The 20,937-nt window shown below is 42.3% G+C and overlaps 1 protein-coding gene across 1 annotated transcript; it reads right to left on the reverse strand.

Moving 5' to 3' along the window:
- Positions 1–432: 432 nt before the first annotated feature.
- Positions 433–15,127, reverse strand: VDAC2 (voltage dependent anion channel 2). Its single transcript, XM_060111643.1, has 10 exons — positions 14,951–15,127; positions 14,693–14,747; positions 13,535–13,603; positions 12,612–12,661; positions 9,314–9,466; positions 9,165–9,217; positions 7,967–8,194; positions 6,500–6,650; positions 3,936–3,993; positions 433–609 (listed from the first exon to the last, which is right to left on the reverse strand). The coding sequence occupies exons 2-10, from the start codon at positions 14,721–14,723 to the stop codon at positions 518–520; spliced, it is 885 nt and encodes a 294-aa protein (XP_059967626.1). The 5' UTR covers positions 14,724–14,747; positions 14,951–15,127; the 3' UTR covers positions 433–517.
- Between the last annotated feature and the right edge of the window lie 5,810 nt (positions 15,128–20,937).

Consider the following 20,937-nt stretch of genomic DNA (forward strand, 5'->3'; position numbering starts at 1 on the left):
AAGTTTTTAACTCTGCAAATACTTAAAGAGTCATTAATTATGTATACTTGTTTTATTCATAATTTGTAATGTTTTGGGATACCAAAAGTAATTCTAATGATGGTTGAAATTAACAAAAAATTTTAACCTCATCTTAAAACATCCACTGATCCATCTCATTCAATGGCAATATTCAATGTTAAAAGAAACATAAAAACAAACATGCACACAATTGCACAGTTTTCATAAAGGTCTATTTCATTCTTGGTGGGTAGCGCATTTAACAGTTAAATACATTTAAATAATGTATAGGTGACTGCACGACTGCAGCATTGGTAACTAGATAAGATAACCAATTCAACTAGAAACCAGCTAACAAGTAACTGCCTAAATATTTAAAATACAGCTCTTGTTTAGATCATCCTTTGTTTTGATCACCTTCTTGGGTGGGGGTTGGGGGGAAGCCTGCTGGTCACACTGGAAATATATTAAGGCCAAATCTTCTGATATCCATTCCCAAAGGTTTCTTTCAGCTGGATTAAGCCTCCAGCTCCAGGGCAAGCCCAAGTTTGTGGCCTCCAGCATTAATGCTCTTCCCATCTACCAGAGCAGACAGTGTAAGCTTCACACCTGTAAACAAAAGCAGACAACTATCATGTGCCTGAAACACCTCATGGGAGTGTCTGCAGTCACGCCACAACCTGTCTTTTTCCTCAGCTTATCAGATGACCTACTAGTGCCAGCCACCAGAGGGCGCTTGGGAGTATCTGAGACACCAGACAATTCATTTGCACATCCACAGTAAGGAAGGCATCAAGTCCCAGAGCATAAGAACGTTCATAATAAAGCTCAAACAGCTCTGGAAAATATAATCATGTTCAAAACACTATCCAGACTAAAAGACAACCATAATTGGATCCTGGAAAGGAAAAGCTACAATTAAGAGACACTTTTGGGACAAGGGCAGAAATCCAAATATACGCTACATATTAAGTATTATTTCAAACTGTTAATTCCCTTAGCTGTGAAAACAGTATTATAGTTATGATGTCTTTAAAATAATGCAGTTAAAAATGTCTTACTCTCATGATATGTATGCTAGGGCTGATCTATGTGTTTGGAAAACATATTTAAATAATTCATAAGGATATGTGGGGAAAAAAGAAAAGAAGGATTATATATACAGACATGGAAAGATAAAACAAACAAAATAAATGTTAGTAATTGGTCAATGTGGGGAAGGTATGAGTGTTCGTGGTACCATTATTTTCTTTAGGTTTCAAAACAGTCAAAAAGTCTGGGGGAAAAAGTTCCAAGCGCTTTAGAACCTTGTTCTTCAACTGGTGGTTCAAGAACCAGCAACACTGGCATCACCTAAGAGCTTGTTAGAAGTCAGAACCCCTCGCCCCAGACCTACGTATTTTAATAAGATTCCCAAGGTGATTCATGCACACACTGGTATTCGAGAAGTACCGCTCCAGAAAACACAGCAAGGCTCAAAATACTATGTAAAGTAAATGAGGCTATAGAGACCAAACAACCAAAGCAATGAGTGAACTATGATTGGAGAAATAAAAATTACTACAAGACATTTCAGGTACAAGAGAGGAAAGTAAATAGAGAATGGATATTAAATAATAATATGGAATCACTGTTAACTTTCTCAGGTGTGATAACAGTATTGTGGTTATGCAGGAGAATGTTCTTATTCTGAGGAGATGCATGCTGAAGCATTTAGGGAAATGTCATGATAGCTGCAACTTCCAAACAGCCCAGCATAGAAAAAAAAAAAGGAATAAAAAACTGTGGCAAAAGGTAAACATGTGTTCACTGTACTCTCTGTCAATTCTTCTGTATGCTTGAAAAGTTTTCAAAAGAAGCTGAATCTTGAGAAAGAAAAATGGAGTTGGAGGAATCAGGCTCCCTGACTTCAAACTATACCACAAAGCTACAGTAATCAAGACAGTATGGTACTGGCACAAAAACAGAAATATAGATCAATGGTACAGGATAGAATGCCCAAAGATAAACCCACGCACATATGGGCATCTAATCTACGACAAAGGAGGCAAGAACATACAGTGGAGAAAAGACAGCCTCTTCAATAAGTGGTGCTGGGAAAACTGGACAGCTACATGTAAAAGAATGAAATTAGAACACTACCTAACACCATACACAAAAATAAACTCCAAATGGATTAAAGACTTGAATGTTAAGACCAGACACTATAAAACTTTTAGAGGAAAAACACTCTTTGACAGAAACCACAGCAAGATCTTTTTTGGCCCACCCCCTAGAGTAACAGAAATAAAAACAAAAAGAAACAAATGGGACTTAATTAAACTTTTTGCACAGCAAAGGAAACCATAAACAAGACAAAAAGACAACCCTCAGAATGGGAGAAAATATCTGCAATTGAAACAACAAAGGATTAACCTCAAAATATACAAACAGCTCATGGAGCTTAATATCAAAAAAACAAACAATCCAGTTACAAAATGAGCAGAAGACCTAAATAGACATTTTACCAAGGAAGACATACAGATGGCCAAGAGGCACATGAAAAGATGCTCAACATCACTAATTATTAGAGAAATGCAAATCAAAACTGCAATGGTGTATCACCTCACCCTGGTGAGAATGGCCATTATCAAAAAAGCTAGAAATTATCAATGCTGGAAAGGGTGTGGTGAAAAGGGAACCCTCTTGCACTGTTGGCGGGAATGTAAATTGATACAACCACTATGCAAGACAGTATGGAGGTTCCTTAAAAAACTAAAAACAGAACTACCATATGACCCAACAATCCCACTACTGGGCATATACCCTGAGAAAACCAGACACATGCACCCCAATGTTCACTGCAAGCACCATTTACAATAGCCAGGACATGGAACCAACCTAGATGTCCATCGACAGATGAATGGATGAAGAAGATGTGGCACATATATATAATGGAATATCACTCAGTCATAAAAAGAAACGAAATTGAGTTATTTGTAGTGAGGTGGATGGACCTAGGGTCTGTCATACAGAGTGAAGTAAGTCAAAAAGAGAAAAACAAATACCGTATGCTAACGCATACATATGGAATCTTAAAAAAAAAATGGTACTGATGAACCTGGTCGCAGGGCAGGAATAAAGAGGTAGACATAAGAGAATGGACTTGATGACATGGGGTGGGAGGGCGAAGCTGGGACGAAGTGAGAGAAGCTTCAACATATATACACTACCAAATGTAAAATAGTTGGCTGGTGGGAAGCAGCAGCGTAGCACAGGGAGATCGGCTTGGTGCTTTGCGATGACCTAGAGGGGTGGGATAGGGAGGATGGGAGGGAGGCTCAAGAGGGAGGGGATATGGGGATATATGTATGCATATGGCTGATTCGCTTTGTTGTGCAACAGAAACTAACACGGTATTATGAAGAAATTATACTCCAATAAAGATCTATTTTTAAAAAAACATCTTAACAGTCTGTTTTCCAAAGTGGCTGTAATATTTTATGTGCATGCCAGCACTGTGTGAGGGCTCTACCTTCTCCCTATCTTCATCTACACTTGTTATTTTCTAATGTTTTATTATATCCATTCTAGTGGGTAGAAGTGGTATTTCATTGTGGTTTTAATTTACATTTACTTAATGACTAATGACACTGAGCACCTTTTCCTGTGCTAATTAGCTATTTGTTTGTCTTCATATACATGTCTCTGAAAGTCTTTTGCCATTTTTTAATTGGGTTGTTTGTCACATTATTGAGTTGTAAGAGTTCTTTACATGTTATGGGTACAAGTCCTTTGTATGATTTGCAAACATTTTTCTCAGTCTATGGTATGTCTTTTCATTCTCTTAATACTGCCTTTTGAAGCATAAACTCAAAAGTTTCCATTAAAAAAAAAAAAAGCTGAGAAATGAAACTAATTTTGAAACCACTATCAGAACAATCCTTAATACTTACCAGGCCTCAGAGTCTGAGTGTAGCCCACTCCAATTAAACTAGAGTTGTTGACTTTTGCCTAAGATAAAAGGCAAAAACAAATGTAAGGCAAATTTTTGAATGGAGAGACAAAGCCCCTGGGTGTTTCCCTATCATACAATTATGACGCGTTCACTTTTCCACGTGAGTTAATAAAATTTAATATTGTATTAAGCTAAGCAAAAACTAGGTGCCACTTAATCCTCATCCACTAAATTCAAATTGTCAGCAGGACACAAAACTCTTGCAATCTTTTGGGATGTGTCCACAGACCCCAAATTGTCCATATAGCACAAAAGCCTAAGCACTCTCATAAAAACTGTCCTTGTTGAGTCTAATCTAGCACATAAAACCATACCGGAATGTGGGTAATGGAAGTTCACCAGGCTCACTAACTACATGACATTGACACACACACCACCCTCAAAGTATGGCATGTGTATAGTTTAAATTTGTGACTACGACACACACTACTTTCAAGGGTATTCCTAAAGAATCTAAACCATGCACGTTCTAAATCTCCAAATGACAAGCACTTCCTCTGAAGAAAGAGACTGACTACAACTCCTTCACCTCACTTTCTCATACCTCTCATTAATGCCCTTGAGTCTTGGCTGTATATAACTGGACTGTGCTTAAGAAGGCGTTCCAAAGGAGCATCATTTGCCAATCCAGACCCCTTCCCTCCTTGTACAATTCTACTATTTTAGGATTTTAGTCACAGACTTTCAAGGGCTGGAAGGAATCCTGGAGAGCAAGACATGGTCAGGAGAAGCTTCTAGCTCCATTCTCTCCCACTACTGACATCACTTAAGCCACACCAGAGGCCTATGGCTGTAAATGGGGGCATCTCACCCTGCTCTCCAAGGCCTAGGTTGCCTAGTCAGGTAACTTTGCTCTTCAGCCTTTTGAGTGCTATGGTAATAAAAAGGTAACAAACAGCCTCTGGGATCAAAACAGACTTGGAAATGATTTGATGTCTACACTCTTTTGTAATGTATATCAAAACAGCCCAATTGAGAGAGAAATGATCCAACTATACAGGCAAAAGTCACAGAAACTAAACTTGTATTCACTTGGCACTACAGCCAAGTCTTCATGAGCCACCAATGACCATGTGAGTTATTTGTCTAAGGAAGAAATGCCCCACTAGTAACCATCTTGCGCCAAACAAATTAAGAGCCCCAAACAATAAAATAGCTCCTACTATTTTAGGAGTCAACCATGAAAGTAATGGAGCATTATGCAATGCTTCAGGGGTGATGCTTGATTAGGGTAACAGCAGCACTACTTAGGTGGACCATGCTAAATATTCAATAGTTTTCCAAACTAATCCCCAGAAGTCACTCACTGGCACACAGGTCCCAAGCTGCCTTCCCATTTTAGATTGTGAGAGAGCTGCATCTTCTGCTGGCATTAAACTTGTGATGGTGCCATAGACATATATTTGAAGAGAATAGAAATGTAGCTACCACAGCACAGTGTGCTGTGTGAATCCTGAGGATTTTACTGCTACAGTGTAGTCAGAAATAGAGACGGGAAAAATAAATGAATCACTGCCTTGCCAACAGGAAAAGCATTCCGGGTGCTTCTCATTTTCTCTGATTACAACTCTGCTAAGCTAAAACAAGAATGGGGCTAAAACTTAACTGCCTAAATTATCAAAACATATCGTCCTCAGGAATGAAGATGACTTTATGTAACAGAAATAACTCTCACGGAAGGTTTAACTCTTTCATTCTAGTACATATGGTACCTGACCTGTAAGCAACTAACACACAGGAAGAGCTGCTGATATGCCTGAAACTGGAGCCAGCACTCTATACCCTCAGACACTGTACTCCCTCCTACTACAATCCACTATGACTGAAGGAAGAAATAGCAGAAAGAGTATAAGGACAGGACTAGGGTGGCCATGCAACCCAACCAACCCATGATAGAGGGGAGGGAGTTCCTGGGATGCAGGACTTTCAGTGCTGAAGTTGGGATAGTCCCGGGCAAAGCAGGATGAGCTACCTAGTCACCCTAGACAGAAGGGAAATCAAAAGACATGCAAGTCCAGTCCTGGCCCTACCTCTCTTTCCTTCCTTCCCTAGCTGTTGTCTAAGTCCTTCCTCTCTCCAAGCTTTGGTTTCTTCACTTGCAAAACAGCATGTGTACCACTGGCTGCTCAGATCAAATCTGAAGATATTTTGTAAACCATAAAGACAAACACAAAGTAACAAAGTACTATTACCTTCCAACCAGAATGAGAAATGCCCAGGGCCCAAAACACTGGCATCCCTGGGCTTGGACAGGCTTGGCCCTCATAGTTATTATCTACATTACTTCAGCAGCTTTTGAAGTTAATTTAATCAAACTCCTGTGGCCTGGATAGCAAACATCTCTGTCTCAACAAAAAAAGCAGCATTCCCGAGTTCTAGTCCCAATCTGTGTGTAAACTGGGAATTGTATGAACCACAGTTCAAATTTTCAGCACAATCCAATATACCCAAAGATTAAGTCCCACAACCAAAATCCCATTCTAAGCCCACAGCAGTACTCACAGAAATGGAAGCAGTGGGATCCAACTGATATTTAGCTGCAATGCCAAAGCGAGTACAGTTGGTTCCTGATGTCCAAGCAAGGTTTACTGAAGTGTCAAGATCTTCACATACTTTCTGATAAATTGATCCTCCAAATTCTGTCCCATCATTGCTATAAGATATTTTAAATTAGTCAACCTAGACTAGACAATGTAATAATGTCTAAGGCACAAGGCTGATACTGTAGCATTACATTTAAATAAAAGCCATTGCTTACATGGGTCTCTAGTGTTCCACTGAAAACTTTAGTTCTAAAAGGTCTTTTCGGGGCTTCCCTGGTGGCGCAGTGGTTAAGAATCCATCTGCCAATGCAAGGGACACGGGTTCGAGCCCTGGTCCGGGAAGATCCCACATGCTGCGGAGCAACCAAGCCCATACGCCACAACTACTGAGCCTGCGCTCTAGAGCCCGCGCGCCTAGAGCCTGTGCGCCACAACAGGAGAAGCCACTGCGATGAGAAGCTCACGCACTGAAACGAGGAGCAGCCCCCGCTCACCGCAACTAGAGAAAGCCCGCGCACAGCTACGAAGACCCAACACAGCCAAAAATAAATAAATAAATAAATAAATATTTAAAAAAATGTCATCAAAGGTCTTTCCCAACTTATGTCCAAAAACAGGGATTGGTCAAATCAATCATGGCATATCTATCCAGCAGAATTATCATGCAGCCACTAACCATCACTAAGAATATATAATGCTATAGGAAAATGATCAAAATGTATTAAGGTGGGGGAGAAGGTTATAAAACAGCCTTTTTGGTATGTATTTTATATACAAACATATAAAAAGATGAAACATCAAAGCAATAACAATTAACAAAAATTATACGTGTAGATGGTGGGATTATGAAACATTTTTGTTTTCTTCTTTGTACTTCTGTTATATACCAATGCATCATTTTTATAAGGGAAAAAATTATTTTTAAGTCCTTTCTACATATACATTTAACTTGGGTTATGTAAAAACTATACATTTTAGGTAATCCTATCAAATGAGCACCTCACACATCACAGACAATGAAGTCAAATGAATGCACACAGAGTTTGGCAATGTCTTAGCCTTTTTTTTTGGCCATACCATGCAGCTTGTGGAATCTGAGTTCCCTGACCCGGGACTGAACCTGGGCCACGGCAGTGAAAGCTCCAAATCCTAACCACTAGACCACCAAGGAACTCCCGTCTTAGCCTCTTCTAAAAATCCAAAGCACATCAAGCCTCATGTGAAATGAACATTTACTCTCTCAGCACCAAAACTCAGACTAATGGTTTTTACTGTACACTTCTGAAGGGCATTCTAGAAATGCCCAAGGATGATCTTTTTATGTTAAGAGAACGCCTTTACATTGTACTTAGATTCACAGATGACAGGAGACATCAATACCACTTTGAGGTCCTACATCGTAATATCCCACAAAAGAAATACTCACACATTAGTGTGTAGCTGGAAGTCCCCAGTCCTGTAGCCCACTGCAAAGTTATTCCTTGTCAGCTTTGATTTGGCACTGTCAAAGGTCATCTGGTACCCAGCAAGCCAGCCTTCATAACCAAAGACTGCTGAACCGTGGATTGCAGGTCCAGCAAAATCAAAGTCAACATCACAACCAAGGTTTATACATTCCCTCTTGTAAGAAGACTTGATTTTACCACTTTTCTTTCTGGAAAAAGAACAAACTGTCTTAAAACTGATGTCAGTGGGAAAGATTTACAGACATAACTTCTGCACAGAGGGCACAAAACAGATTTAAATGAACCTCACTGTAACTGGGGAGTACAGGCACACTTCGTTCTTTTACTGCAGTTCACTTTACTGTGTTTCCCTCCCCCCCACCACCTGTTTGTAGCAGGATTTGTAGCAACTGAGGGTTTGCAGCAATCCTGCATTAAGCAAATCTGTTTGGGTGTTTTTTTCCAACAGCATTTGTTCACTTTGTGTTGCCGTTGTCACATTTTGGTAATTCTCACAATATTTCAAACTTTATTACTATTATTATATTTGTTACAGTGATCTGTGGTCACTGATCTTCTGATGTTACTACTACGACTTGGCGAAGGCTCAGATGATTGTTGGCATTTTTTAGAAATAAAGTATTTTTAAATTAAGGTATGTACATTGTTTTTTTCCCCAACATAATGCTACTGCACACTTAACAGACAACAGTATAGTGTAAACGTAACTTTTATATGCACTGGGAAACCAAAAAATCTGTATGACTCGCTTTTTTACAATATTCACTTTATTGCAGTGGTTTGGAACCAAACCTGCAATATCTCCAAGGTATGCCTGTATAAGAGGTAGCAAGATAATCATAAGAGGTAAAAAAAAAAAAGGCTCAATGAACTAAAAGACAGGCACAAGGGGCGACTGGACCACCACCACCACCATAGGAAGACTGCTTTGCAGAACTGGTTATCAGTCACAAAAGCCTATAAAAAACATGTTAGGTACCCAAGTTAGTGTCACAATAAGAGGCAAATATCTGAAGGCAAGCCAACAACCACACTGCTCATGCTCCAAAGGCAGAAACAGAAATTCACCACCACAAGGCAGCTGAATGTGCACCTTTCTTAAATATACCAAAGAAGAATGCTTTTAAATTTAAAGCAGATAAAAATGTCCATGCTTACCCCGTGTTTGGTGAAAAGGTGGTATCAAATGTCAGCTTCAAACCTTGACAAATCTGTTTTGAGAGAAAAAGAATTTGTTTTCAGCTTTATTTCTTTTTTGAAATACAAAAATAAAATAATTAATACTAAAGCACATTTTCAGACGTTACCTGGTCTTCAATAGCGATTTCTGTTCCCAGAGTATTATCAGTGTTCCACTTTTCTGTGAAAGTCAGACCATACTCACACCATTTATATTTGGTCTCCAAGGTCCCGGTAACTTTACCAGTGTCTGTATTAGATGAACCAGATGTTGAGAATTCCTAACAAGACAAGACAAACTTCAGGAACTTTCTCATAAGCCTAGAAGAATCCACTTCCTAATTTACACACACACACACACACACACACACACACACACACACATAAAAACCCACTGAAACATAATAATTTCACTAATCCTCTTTTTTCTAGCTTCCCAAACACTCCTACCCTCTGCTACTGAGTATATACAAGAGTGACAAATTAGCCTGTAAGTTACTGACTACATCTTACTACTGCTGACATTTCCAACCAATGGATCAAAAGTTACTTGTATCTGATTCTCAAGTGAACAACAAACTATACAGCTTTTAAGGAAACTTCTGCTAAGGTGATTTTATTTGGGATTCAACAAAAATCAGTGGGGATGGATGGATGTTTTAGTACTGCTTCCAATCTGCCTGATATTGAATGAAACACTAAATAGGTCAGTATGGCTAATCACAGACACCCTTCATTAAAATCTGAGTTTATACACAATTTACTATGAAATGGTTCCTGAAAATCCTTAAAAGGAAAGCACCCCACTGTAAGAATCTATGCCACAAACAAAAGATTTTTTAAAAAAACTCTTTGGTAACCTCAATATTCTGTTTCTGACATAAAGAGTCTTCATCAGGTTTAATGCCTTTCCAACCATCTTTACATTCTCATTAAAAAAAAAAAAAAACAGGGGGAGGGAAATTATAGGAGATTTACTCTATAACTGGTTTATATCATGCATAATATAAACTATACTCTGTACAACAGATGATATTAGTAGAAAAAACAACCTATGCAGTGATCAATTTGAAGTGCACTATATAATCTTATGTTTGTAGCAAATATAAATAACTTGCCAATCCCTAACTACACACCAACTAAAAAGGAAGGCATAATATGGAGAGGGCTTATCTGAAATTCAAAATCTGCTACAGATAATCCAGAAATCTAACCTTTCAGAGCTTAGTATACAGGCAAGCAACTGAAATCTTCCAAGATAAAATGTTAAAAATGCCCTTTGAGGGTTCTGATCTGACTGCTAATGATGGTTATACTCTTAAGGCCATTGGAAAGCCAAGTTTAAAGATGGCTGATCTGAACTAATAAAGAAAAGCCTTCGACCTGAAATTGTGATACCTGCAGAATCAGGAAATACCAACAACTCTATCAAAAGGAGAAAAGACCAAATCATCCTTCACTTAGAAAACAGAGCATTTGTGTAACTATTGCTCTGCCGTGAAACAGACTCAATTCTTTAGGTCTTACATACAATCTCCTGAAATTAGATGCTTTCAGTAACAGAAATTTCAAGTCAAAGCTTGGCACTCAATGCCCATACTAAAAAGCACCAAATTGTGTTAGGGAAGAACACTGACTGGATATGAAATTAGGAGTCCTGACATCCAGTTCTGGCTGGCATTTACTAAATGAGTAACACTGAGGAAGACACTTCTCTAGGTCTCAGTTACCTCAACTGTAATAACAAAACCTACTTCTCGAGGATTAACTTGGACTGAGACTTTGAAAGCTTTGCACATTTTCACATGCTCTACACAACAGGAATGCATTATTAAAACAATATAAATATATATGGAGCCACGTTCTAACAGATACTTGAAATGCAAATGTGTATGAGTAGCTATTTTTAGTCCTGAGTGACAATGATTAATGATTCTTGAGGTCCCACCCACTGCCACCCATCAGCCCACAGACGGAGCCAGCTTATATACATGCCAAGTACATGCCAAGGAGTCCTCAAGACACAAAACCAAGAAGATCACAGTGTGATCTGGGACCAGAATTGGGTCAGATGACAGCACTGGTGGAGCTTATACTCTCCCTTTCACTCCTCACCGAGACATTTAGGCTTCTACCTTCTGCCGTGGCCCAGACATCTTTGCAGTTCAGGTGAGAAATGGGACTATTTGGGGCCAGGTACATATTACAAGATCAGTACCACGTTTCTGAATTACATACATTAAATGTAAGTTAAAACATACTATATCTAATCAAGCTCTTATATATCCTTCATGTTCTTAAGCTTAACTTCATAAAATTCCTATCCACAATAAGCCTTTCCTTTCCAACAAAGATTTTGATTTATCAAACAATCTAGTACTAGATATACTGCTCTGACTGTTCCCCACTTTAAAGTTTATTTTGTCTCTCCAGCCAGCAAGCAAGCTTTTTAAACACAAGAATTGAGTCTTCTACTTTTTTTAGAAGGCCTTTTGTGTTTCAGCAAATACACAGCAAGTGGTTTATAAGGGGCAATAGGTTAAGAGAGGGAACACAAAACAAACACTAAGTCACTGCTCTGTAACCTGTTACCTTGAGCAAGTAAGTCACTCAACCACACTAAATACTCAGACCAAAGAAACCAAAAAAACAGATGCGACCAATATAAAACCCCAGAAATCCAAGTCTAGGCATTGAGAAACTACAAAATGATTAAGTTAAATAAATACCAGGTATATGCACTAAGGGAGTTAACAACTGTAGGAAGAATTTATCAAAATAACCAATAATATTCAATATGCACACTATATCCATCCCCAAAACAATCCCCAAACAAAAAATTTTAGAAGAAAAAAATTACACAAAATTAATTTTTACTTTACTCTCTTTGAGGGAGTTTGTTAGGCAGGATCAAGACATCCAAATATCAAAATAGTAACCTCTTTAAAAATACTCAAATTTAGGACTCTCTAAATTCACAAAATACAAGTGGAAATCTTCCCCAAGGTGGGCTGCTAGAATATGACCATTACATAAACGATTAGTAAACTCAAATTAAGAGTTACTGAATATTTTTATGCCCAGAACTCTTAATGTTTTTCACAGGCATTAAAAGAAGGGGTTACAAAAAAGCATAACAGGTTCCCTGCCTTTAAGCTTGCAACCTTACTGAGTAAACAGAATCCCACATGACCAGTGTCCTTCCTGAGTTCCTTGTGCATACAAAGTAATATGGCAAAAGACCACATGAAAATCAGAAATCATATCCAAAGCCAAAATAAATCAAGATAAAATTCCCTTAAAACGAAATTATCTTTTGCCCCTTCTTTAAGATAAAATGGGTAGACATCTTTCAGTTATGACTATTTTATGGGTTGAAAAATTGTATAAAGGCTCGTCAGAACTTATCAAACACCTAACACTCACCACGCCACTGCATGACTTTGTTTTCACATCCAGTTTCACCAACCCAAAACCTTCAAGTAGAGAGCAAAAAAGAACAAAATGATCTTTTTGTATAAAGGATGCATACCAATAGCTGACTCTACATTTAAAAAAACAAAACCCAGAAAGATTTCACATATTCAGAGGGGGATAAAAATGTGTGTTGATATACAATATTTAAATGAAAACAATTTAAATTATTCTATGTAAACTAACATGTAAAGGACAGAACATCTCTATGAAGCTTTCCTAGTATGTTGGTGTGTATTTGGCACCCATCCTCAAAAACAGCTTCCAAATCATCTTATCAAAGCATTTATTAAAACATGCTTTTCAAACCTAAACATCAGATCAGAAAATCAATTCAACTTAAATATCAAAATAGTCAATAGTTTTTTATGATACAGGCATTTAGAACATTTATCCCAAAGGCATACCTCGCTTTGGAATTAATAATTTGAACAACTGGGGAAATAACCTAAAGGATAGGGAGGGTGGGGTGTGGAACAAAATCTTTAACAAAACCCAAATTTATTTGCAGAAACCCATAACCCTTTATGAGTCACCACCATAAAAGCAAAAAACAGTAAAACATCGTAATTCTAGTCAACCAAGGCCTAAACTATATCCAAAGGAAATGAAAGCACAATTGTTTTTTTTCTTAAAGGTAAATTCCCTGAACTGAAGTATGAAAAAAAGGAGGAAATTGGGATGGAGGGAGGAAATGTGGGATGGAGGGAAATGTGGATTGTTACAGTACTCTTTTAACAGAAATGTTACCTTAAATGTAGCTAATAGAAGACTTAGTGCAGCAAGATATTTACAATCTGAAGAAATTACTAATTCACTAAGCAATCCAAACACACATTTTCGCTTCAGATCTAAAATTTTTAAACAGTTCTTACCAAATCCTTTGTTGAATATATCTCTGGCAGCTTTGCCAAGGTCAGCATATGATGGAGGAATACACATTGCTGGTGGGAAGAAACATTCCAGTGTTAACTTCCCTGTTCTCCCAGTCTGTCCAAGAACTAGCTTATGACCCACTGCTACCTTTAAATCCAAGCAGTCCAACTTGGTTTTGATACCACTAGAAGCTACAGTAACACTGTAGTCTAGTATGATCCATGAAGGAGGTATCAGCACCAAAGGCTAATTTCTAAAATAGATAATCACAGTTAAGTGTTTATACAAACTTGGGAAATTCCCTCCAAAATATATAAAAAGATTTTCTATTCCTAAATTTACACAGTGCCTGTAGCCTCACTTCCTAGGATGGGACTAGTACAAAGAATCAAACACATACACACGTATATATCTGTACATACAGATATACCTGCCAAAATTCACTGGAATGTGTTGATTTAACCAAATGAGATAAGATTAAAAACTAAGACAAGTCCCTCTCCCCCCTGTTCATCCTTTAGTATCCTCACGGAGATCAAAACCAATATTCCGAAGTAGAAAGAGAAAGATAATTCATACTTCTGAAACTTAAATATTGGAACTTAAAAAAATAATAAAGCCATTTATGTTTCACTCAAGCGCCTACATCAACTAAATATCAAATGCACTTTAAACGTATTAGTATAACACTCAAGTCCTCGGCCCACGCTGTGAGGCTTAAGGGCAAGCAATCTGAGGTCTTTACACCAGCTCATTCATCCTACATAGCACGCCCACGCCCTTAGAAGCACATGTAACGAATGACCTTGCGCCCTCACACAGGGGGTTACTACTTCCCCTAAAAACGTGACCGATCCAATCCTGCAAAAGCTGAACCCAATCATTAATAACTTTCTGCTTCTGAGTTCGTCAAAGCTGAACGTGAATGCGGCTACAGACCAGCTCCCCAAGCCTAGTCAGTCCCCCTATCCGAAATCCAACCACCCAGCCCCTCCTCCGCAAAGCCAGAGAAGTCAGACGGTGGAGTGGCTACCGAAAGGGGCGAACTTCCAAGCCCTTGGAGAGAGAGGGGGAAAAAAGCTGCGGTTTTCTGGTCGGGAGGCTTCGGCTGCCCAGACACCGCCGCCCCATCCCGCAGAGATCTCCGCTCTACTTACGCCGCGGAGAGGTCTGTCCGTAGGTCGCCATGGCGAGGCCGCGGGGAGAGGTGATCTGAGGGAGGGACAAGAAGTGCGGTCAGCGGGGCTCAGAGGCGAATCAAGGGACCAGAAGGGGGTCTCAGACAGAGGGGAGAGGGCCGCAGGGCAGCGCGGCCATCTTAGGGAGTCGGGGCCGACCCCGAGTCCGGCTCAGGCGTCCTGCTTGGCCGCCGGGGCCTAGGCCCCAAGGTCCGAGTGAGGCGGGCGCGGCGGTACCTGGTGGTCTCCTGGGGGGAGGGGGAGGCACCGCTGCCGCTCCGCCAGCAGCTGAGGCCGCTCGGCTAGCTCGGCGTCCCGCTGCAACTGCCGCGGCTGGAGGGCGAAGTGAAGGAGACACCGTTCCGCCCGCCGCAACCCTGTCCTCCCCCCGCCAGGACCCTGCCGCTGCCCCTGGGGCTGCCCACCGCGCCTGTCCCCGCAGCGCCGCCCGCTGCTCACTCCAACCTGCTCCGAAATGGCCACGTGTTCCGAGAGCACCGCTGCCCACGGGGTGAGCTCCCTCGGTCCCTCGGAAGGGGCAGGAAAAGCAGAAGCTGCCGGACCTCAAGTCAGGCAGCTACGAGGGCAGCCCCTGAGGCGAGGGGGCGGGGAACGGAGGAGGCAGCGTGGAGGGGAACGCGCGGGCGAGGGATGGGGCAGAGGCCCCGCGCGCGCTCGTCACGGGCGGGGCGGGGCTTCAGGCGCGTTCCTGCGCGGGGCTCGGCGCGACTGGGCGACCCTGGGCGCGACTGGGCGCGGCCGCGCACCGCCGGTCAAGTACTTGTCTCCAGCTCCTTTCGGAGAGTTTCGCACACCCTGCAGAGCCAATCCCCAGTCTAGGAGGGAGTCAGCTGAGCGTTACCCCTTCTACACTGAACAAGTACAGCGTGCGCTTCTGAAAGACTGTCTCTCTCTCCTGGCCCAGGGAGAAACGAGTGGGGCACAGAGACGCACGTCCCGCCCCTTGTGCACTCCCTTCGTCCGCCTCCCACCACCGTGTAATCGCCATGCAGGGCGGGACTCGACCTGAGAGTCTCTCTTGGGTTGCCGCTCCCTGAACAGACGAGCACGTCTCGCGGTGCCCCGCCTTGCCCCGCACGCCCCCCTTCCCCGGCTCACGCCCTAGGGTTCCTTTTCTGCCGCCTCCGTCTCGCTTAGAGGTGGGAGTGCTTTACACACTCAGGGAACTGGAGCTGTCTTAGTGAGTCAAGCCTGCTAGAAAATTTAGGAATCATGCTGACCAAGCATTAGAATGCTGCACTGAAGTTCCCTGGGTATGCAGGAAGAGTGAGGGAGCCAAGGGAATAAGAAAAAGTGAGGCGTCTACTGAGATGGAAATAGAGTCAATTTAGGCTCCGGAATCGATCGCCAATTATCAGCAATTTATCCCCTTTGTACCCCAGTTTCTTTATTTATAAGTTTAAATGAGATGAAGTGGTCTTTAATAACCATTTGGCCATAGACTATGAGCAAAGCCTTTTGACCCCTGACTCTGGCTCTGATAGCCACCTCTGCTCAAATGCTGACAAGGTTCCATCTCCTCCTAAACCAGGAAAAAAGGATAGCTAGACAGGCTTCCACAATGCAAAGCCGGATTAAAGCTGCAGCCTGGTGGATTTCCCTCCCACGAGCAAACCCAGCCAGCAATCTTGCCTAGTCATGGTTGGGATTAGTCATTGCAAAGGGTTATAAGAAGGGAAGAGCCTTTGCTCTTAAAAGTTCAAGCACCAGAAGCACTGATAAATTCCTTCATTCAAGCTCAGACAGATTGGTCTGAAATCAGTCTGGTTCCACAGGGAACTGGTCTGCTCTGGCCATGTTTGATGCTACTGTGAGGCTAATGGCAGAGAATGCCATCCCATCACAATTGCAGCATAATATACCACCTCCCAGAAAAACCTAGACTCTGCTCAGCCACCTTCATTACCTGCAGTAGGGCTTATCACCCTGTGAACTATCTAGCATTTTTAACCCCCAGAGAATTTCACTGTGCCACAGAACACGGATCTGAGCCTTCACCCTCTACAACTCGGAGGAATGTACACAATATCTAATAGCCAGCAGCAGAATCATGGCAATTTATTTCACAGTTGGATTCAGTAAATATATCTGAGTGCTTACATCCAAAGCCCTTTAGACCAAAGCATCATTAGTAGCAGCCACCGCTTATAAAGCAACAACCTTGTGTCACCCACAAGGGAAGCAAAGTCCATTCAGACACAGCTCTTGCTCTCAAGGCACTTACAGTCAAGCATGTGGAGAGGTGTCAAGAATTGGGAAGAGTCCAAGATTTTCCCTATGTGCAAGCTAGCAAATTAGCCTGCCATAGTTTCATGGGTTCATAGATGCTGGCAGAAGACATGAAACTTGAAGGTCAGACAAAGGACTTTATTATGTATGGCTCAGCAGGCAGCATAAGCTTCATGTTCACATCAGTTCCCCTTGCCCTCTGTGTTCCACAGGGGTGATGCAGAGCACCCTAGGTAGAAACTGCACACCATGCATTTGTGTCACAGCTGAGGAATCCTAAGCTTAGAAAACCTCCTGCCTTATCAGGAGCTGCTAACCTGCCCAGTCTTTGCCCCAGAGACATACATTATTATACTTCTCTGGAAATAAAATCTGCCCTCTGCCTCCTGTCCCAGAGGGAGTTACTACCCCTGACTCCCAAGGCTGTTTGCTATGCAAACATTCTTAAGAAGACAGTTTGAGATAAAAGCTGTCACAAGACATGTAGAAATACCATGGAGAATTGCCCTACAAAGTAGGATGGAGAATTCAGGAGTTGCAAGGACGATGCTAAACATAAGCACAGAGAACTGTGGGCACAGTTAGACTGAGGAGACGCTTGCACTGAAGTTTGAAAGTAGGACTTATCAAAATTGGAAAGCCAACAGGTCAAGGATGGAAAAGCAAAATTCTAGAAAGAGGCATATGCAAAGCCATACAGGGGCTTGAAGTGGCAAGAATCGTTTGGAAACCACAAGTAATTAAGTAAAGCTGGAAAAAACCTGTAGAACAATTTGCAAGATGGGGCTTCCCTGGTGGCACAGTGGTTGAGAGTCCGCCTGCCGATGCAGGGGACACCGGTTCATGCCCCGGTCCGGGAAGATCCCACATGCCGCGGAGCGGCTGGGCCCGTGAGCCATGGCCCCGGAGCCTGTGCTCCGCGACGGAAGAGGCCACAGCAGTGAGAGGCCCGCGTACCGGAAAAAAAAAAAATTGCAAGATAAGTCTAAAGATATTGGCTGGAGTCAAATGACTAAGGCCCTGAAAGCAGCAAGTAAGGAGGGGTCTAGGGTGGCTGGGAGCAACATTTTTGACTTGAGCAGCTGGGAGGACAACGGTCTCACTCATTGTTGGAAGGGCTATGGGAAGAGGGACAGGTGTGAAGATAAAGAGGATGATTCAATTTCAAGTAAGTATGAGGAGCCAGGGACCACCAACTCTAAATAGAGTTGTCCTATAAGCAGAAGCCTAGGAGACAGGTCTGGAGAGGAGACATTGACATGAAAATTTTAGTTTTAATTATGACTAATCATGGGTGTGATTAAAGTCAATAAGCAATGTGATAGGAGTAAAGATAGAAGTCTTAGGAGAATTGGTTGTTTCAGGGACAAGTAGCAGAGGAGCTAATGAAGAAAACTGACAAAGACTGGCTAGGAGGCTAAAAGAAAACTCAAGTGGAAGTACTTTCCTGGAAGCCAATGTGGGAAAGCCGTGGGTGGAAGAGGGAGTGCTGAACAGTGTCACGTCCTGAGGAGTGGTCAAGTGAGGTCAAGACCGAATAAGTATAATATTAGTTGCTATTACTGTGTCACCAATCACCCCAAAACTTAATAGCTTAAAACAACAAGCATTTTGTTATCTGAAACTTCCCGTGGGTCAAAAATTAAGCTTAGCTGGGTAGTTCTCGCTCAGGGCCTCCCATGAGATTGTAGTCAATATATTAGTTGGGCTACAGTCATCTGAAGGGTTGACTGTGCTAAAGGATCTGCTTCCAAGGTGGCTCCCTCACGTGGCTCTCGGCAAGAGGCCTCCGTTCCTCACCATGTGGCTTTTTCCATAGGGCAGCTGCTTGAGCATCCTCATGACATGGTCCCTGGCTTCTCCCACAGCAGGTGATCTGAGAGAGAGATGGAAGCCACAATGTCTTATATGATCCAGCCTCAGAAATCACACTGTTATTCCTGCCTTATTCTATTTGTTAGAAGCGAGTTACTAAGACCAGTCCACCCTCAAGGGAAGAGAAATTAGGCTCCTCCTTTTGAAAGGAGTATCAAAGAATTTGTGGATACATTTTAAACTACCATAGTCAACACTCTGGTCACATTATTTACATTTCTTCTACACGGAAAATGCACTAACTCCCTCCTAAAGCCTCCCCCAAACCTTCACATTTATAGCATCAGCAAGAGGCTTGTCAGGTGTAGTTCCTTTAAGTACGGCAGCTCCAGTACAGTTCCTCTTAATCTGAAGATCTGTGAACTAAAGAGAATCTGCCTACCCCTACACATACACATATCCAACACACACGGAGAAGGTTAGGCACAAGATAACTGCTGAAGACACCCGTGGTCAAAAAGGGGAAACAGGACGTACATGGAGTCCACAGCAGTTCCGAAATCCAGCCAGGTCGGTTTTCAAGATTCCTTTATTAGGACTCAGTCCTAATCCTGACTGTGCCAGATGAGGTCACATGGGAAGAGCCAGCCCTAGATACACACCCCTTCTCTTCCTGCCCCAGGCTCCACCCCACAGTGTGAAGGGTACACAGTAGCCTGCACAGCAAGCTCCATCCTCCCTCACATAGCTCACTCCTTGACCACCCCATGGGCTTAGCGGTGTGTCACTGGCAGTTCAATCCATGCTCCAGAGAAAGGACTCTGAAGACAAAGCCCATGCAGGCCCCAGAAGCAGGATCAGGACTCTTTCAACAGGGAAAACTGAGATCTTCTGTATCCAGAGTTTGGTCCAGATATGGAGAGAGTGAGCACGGGCTTTGGTGGGCATGTTCCCTTGGCCCTGCAGACTCCTTACCCTAGAGGAATAGGCACCATCTGAGAAGGGTTAGACTGGGGCCCTCTAAAGTATGAGACTCGGGGTGGGGGCTCCTCTTGCCCGGGTCATCGGGGCTTGGCACTGGGAATCTTTATACAATTGGAACATTGATTGAGGTGAGACAAGAGAAAGAGAGAACCCTAAGCACAGTTAGAATGTGGAATGTTGGGGTATAAGGTTTAGCAGTGGAGCATTCTGGGTGGGGAGTGGCCATGGAAGGGTGGAAGTGAAGTTCACTGGAGTTGAAGGTGGTCCAGGACAAGAGGTGAGGCTTGGTTGTTGGAGCTACCTGCCCCCCACACACCCAATACACAATGGTGGAATAGGCACAGTTTGCTGGCAGGGATACTGAAGTTACCAGAATGTTGCTAGGATAAGAGATAGGAAAACTGAGTCAGGTGCCAAAGTCCTCAGGGAACACAGGAAGCTGGCCATAAAGGATGACCTCAGTAGAGGATGGTAGAACTGATGGCATGAACCTCAAAGGAGGTGATTTTATAGCAGGGTGGAGGAATTAAGAAAGTGGCCATCCTTCCTGTCCCCAGGTCCAGCCCTAGGATGTGGGAGGGTGTGGGAAAATGAGCAGTCTTCCCTAGGATCCAATATATCAATGGAAAAAGGTAGTTTTTTGCCAAGGTGAGCAGAGTGAAAGAGCACTAAGTGGTGAAACTAAGGACTTAGGGTAGTTTGTTTACAATTGAACAAGGTTCTAGAGGGCTCCATGGGATAGGGTGGCAGGAAGAGCAGCAGTGGGAGGACAAACCAGGAAGAAGGAAGCACAGACAGGATTGAGATGAAAACTAAGGAGAGCACAGATAAATAGAGGGACTTAAAATATTTGGGGGAGTTAAGACCCACAGTTGGGGGTGAGGGCCATTTTAGGATTAACTGGGCTCAAACCTCAAGCCAGTACCTGTGAAAAAAATCCCTGAAATTCCACATAAAGGACAGTGTGCCTGGTTTTGTGCATACAACATTGGGCTGTCATTCTTAGGCACACTGAAGCATGAAAACCACTGATCTAGACTGTCTATCAAGTCCCAGCAGTCCCTAGGGGAAAAGAGGAGCATTCTAAAGCTCTCCAGACACATGCAGTGTGGACTCCGTTTCTGATTTAGTATTTAATGTAAGATGTGACTATTAAAGCAGATACTGGAGTTACA

The sequence above is a fragment of the Mesoplodon densirostris genome, chromosome 1, assembly GCF_025265405.1.
Source record: "Mesoplodon densirostris isolate mMesDen1 chromosome 1, mMesDen1 primary haplotype, whole genome shotgun sequence".
Taxonomy (NCBI): Eukaryota; Metazoa; Chordata; class Mammalia; order Artiodactyla; family Ziphiidae; genus Mesoplodon; species Mesoplodon densirostris.

Excerpts from the sequence above, each read along its gene's own strand:
- VDAC2 (XM_060111643.1), bottom strand. The coding sequence starts at position 14,723 with ATGGCGACCTACGGACAGACCTCTCCGCGGC. Across the intron at positions 12,662-13,534 it reads TATATTCAACAAAGGATTTG|GTTTTGGGTTGGTGAAACTG; the intron begins GTAAGAACTGTT and ends CTCTACTTGAAG. Across the intron at positions 8,195-9,164 it reads ACCTTTTCACCAAACACGGG|AAAGAAAAGTGGTAAAATCA; the intron begins GTAAGCATGGAC and ends TTCTTTTTCCAG.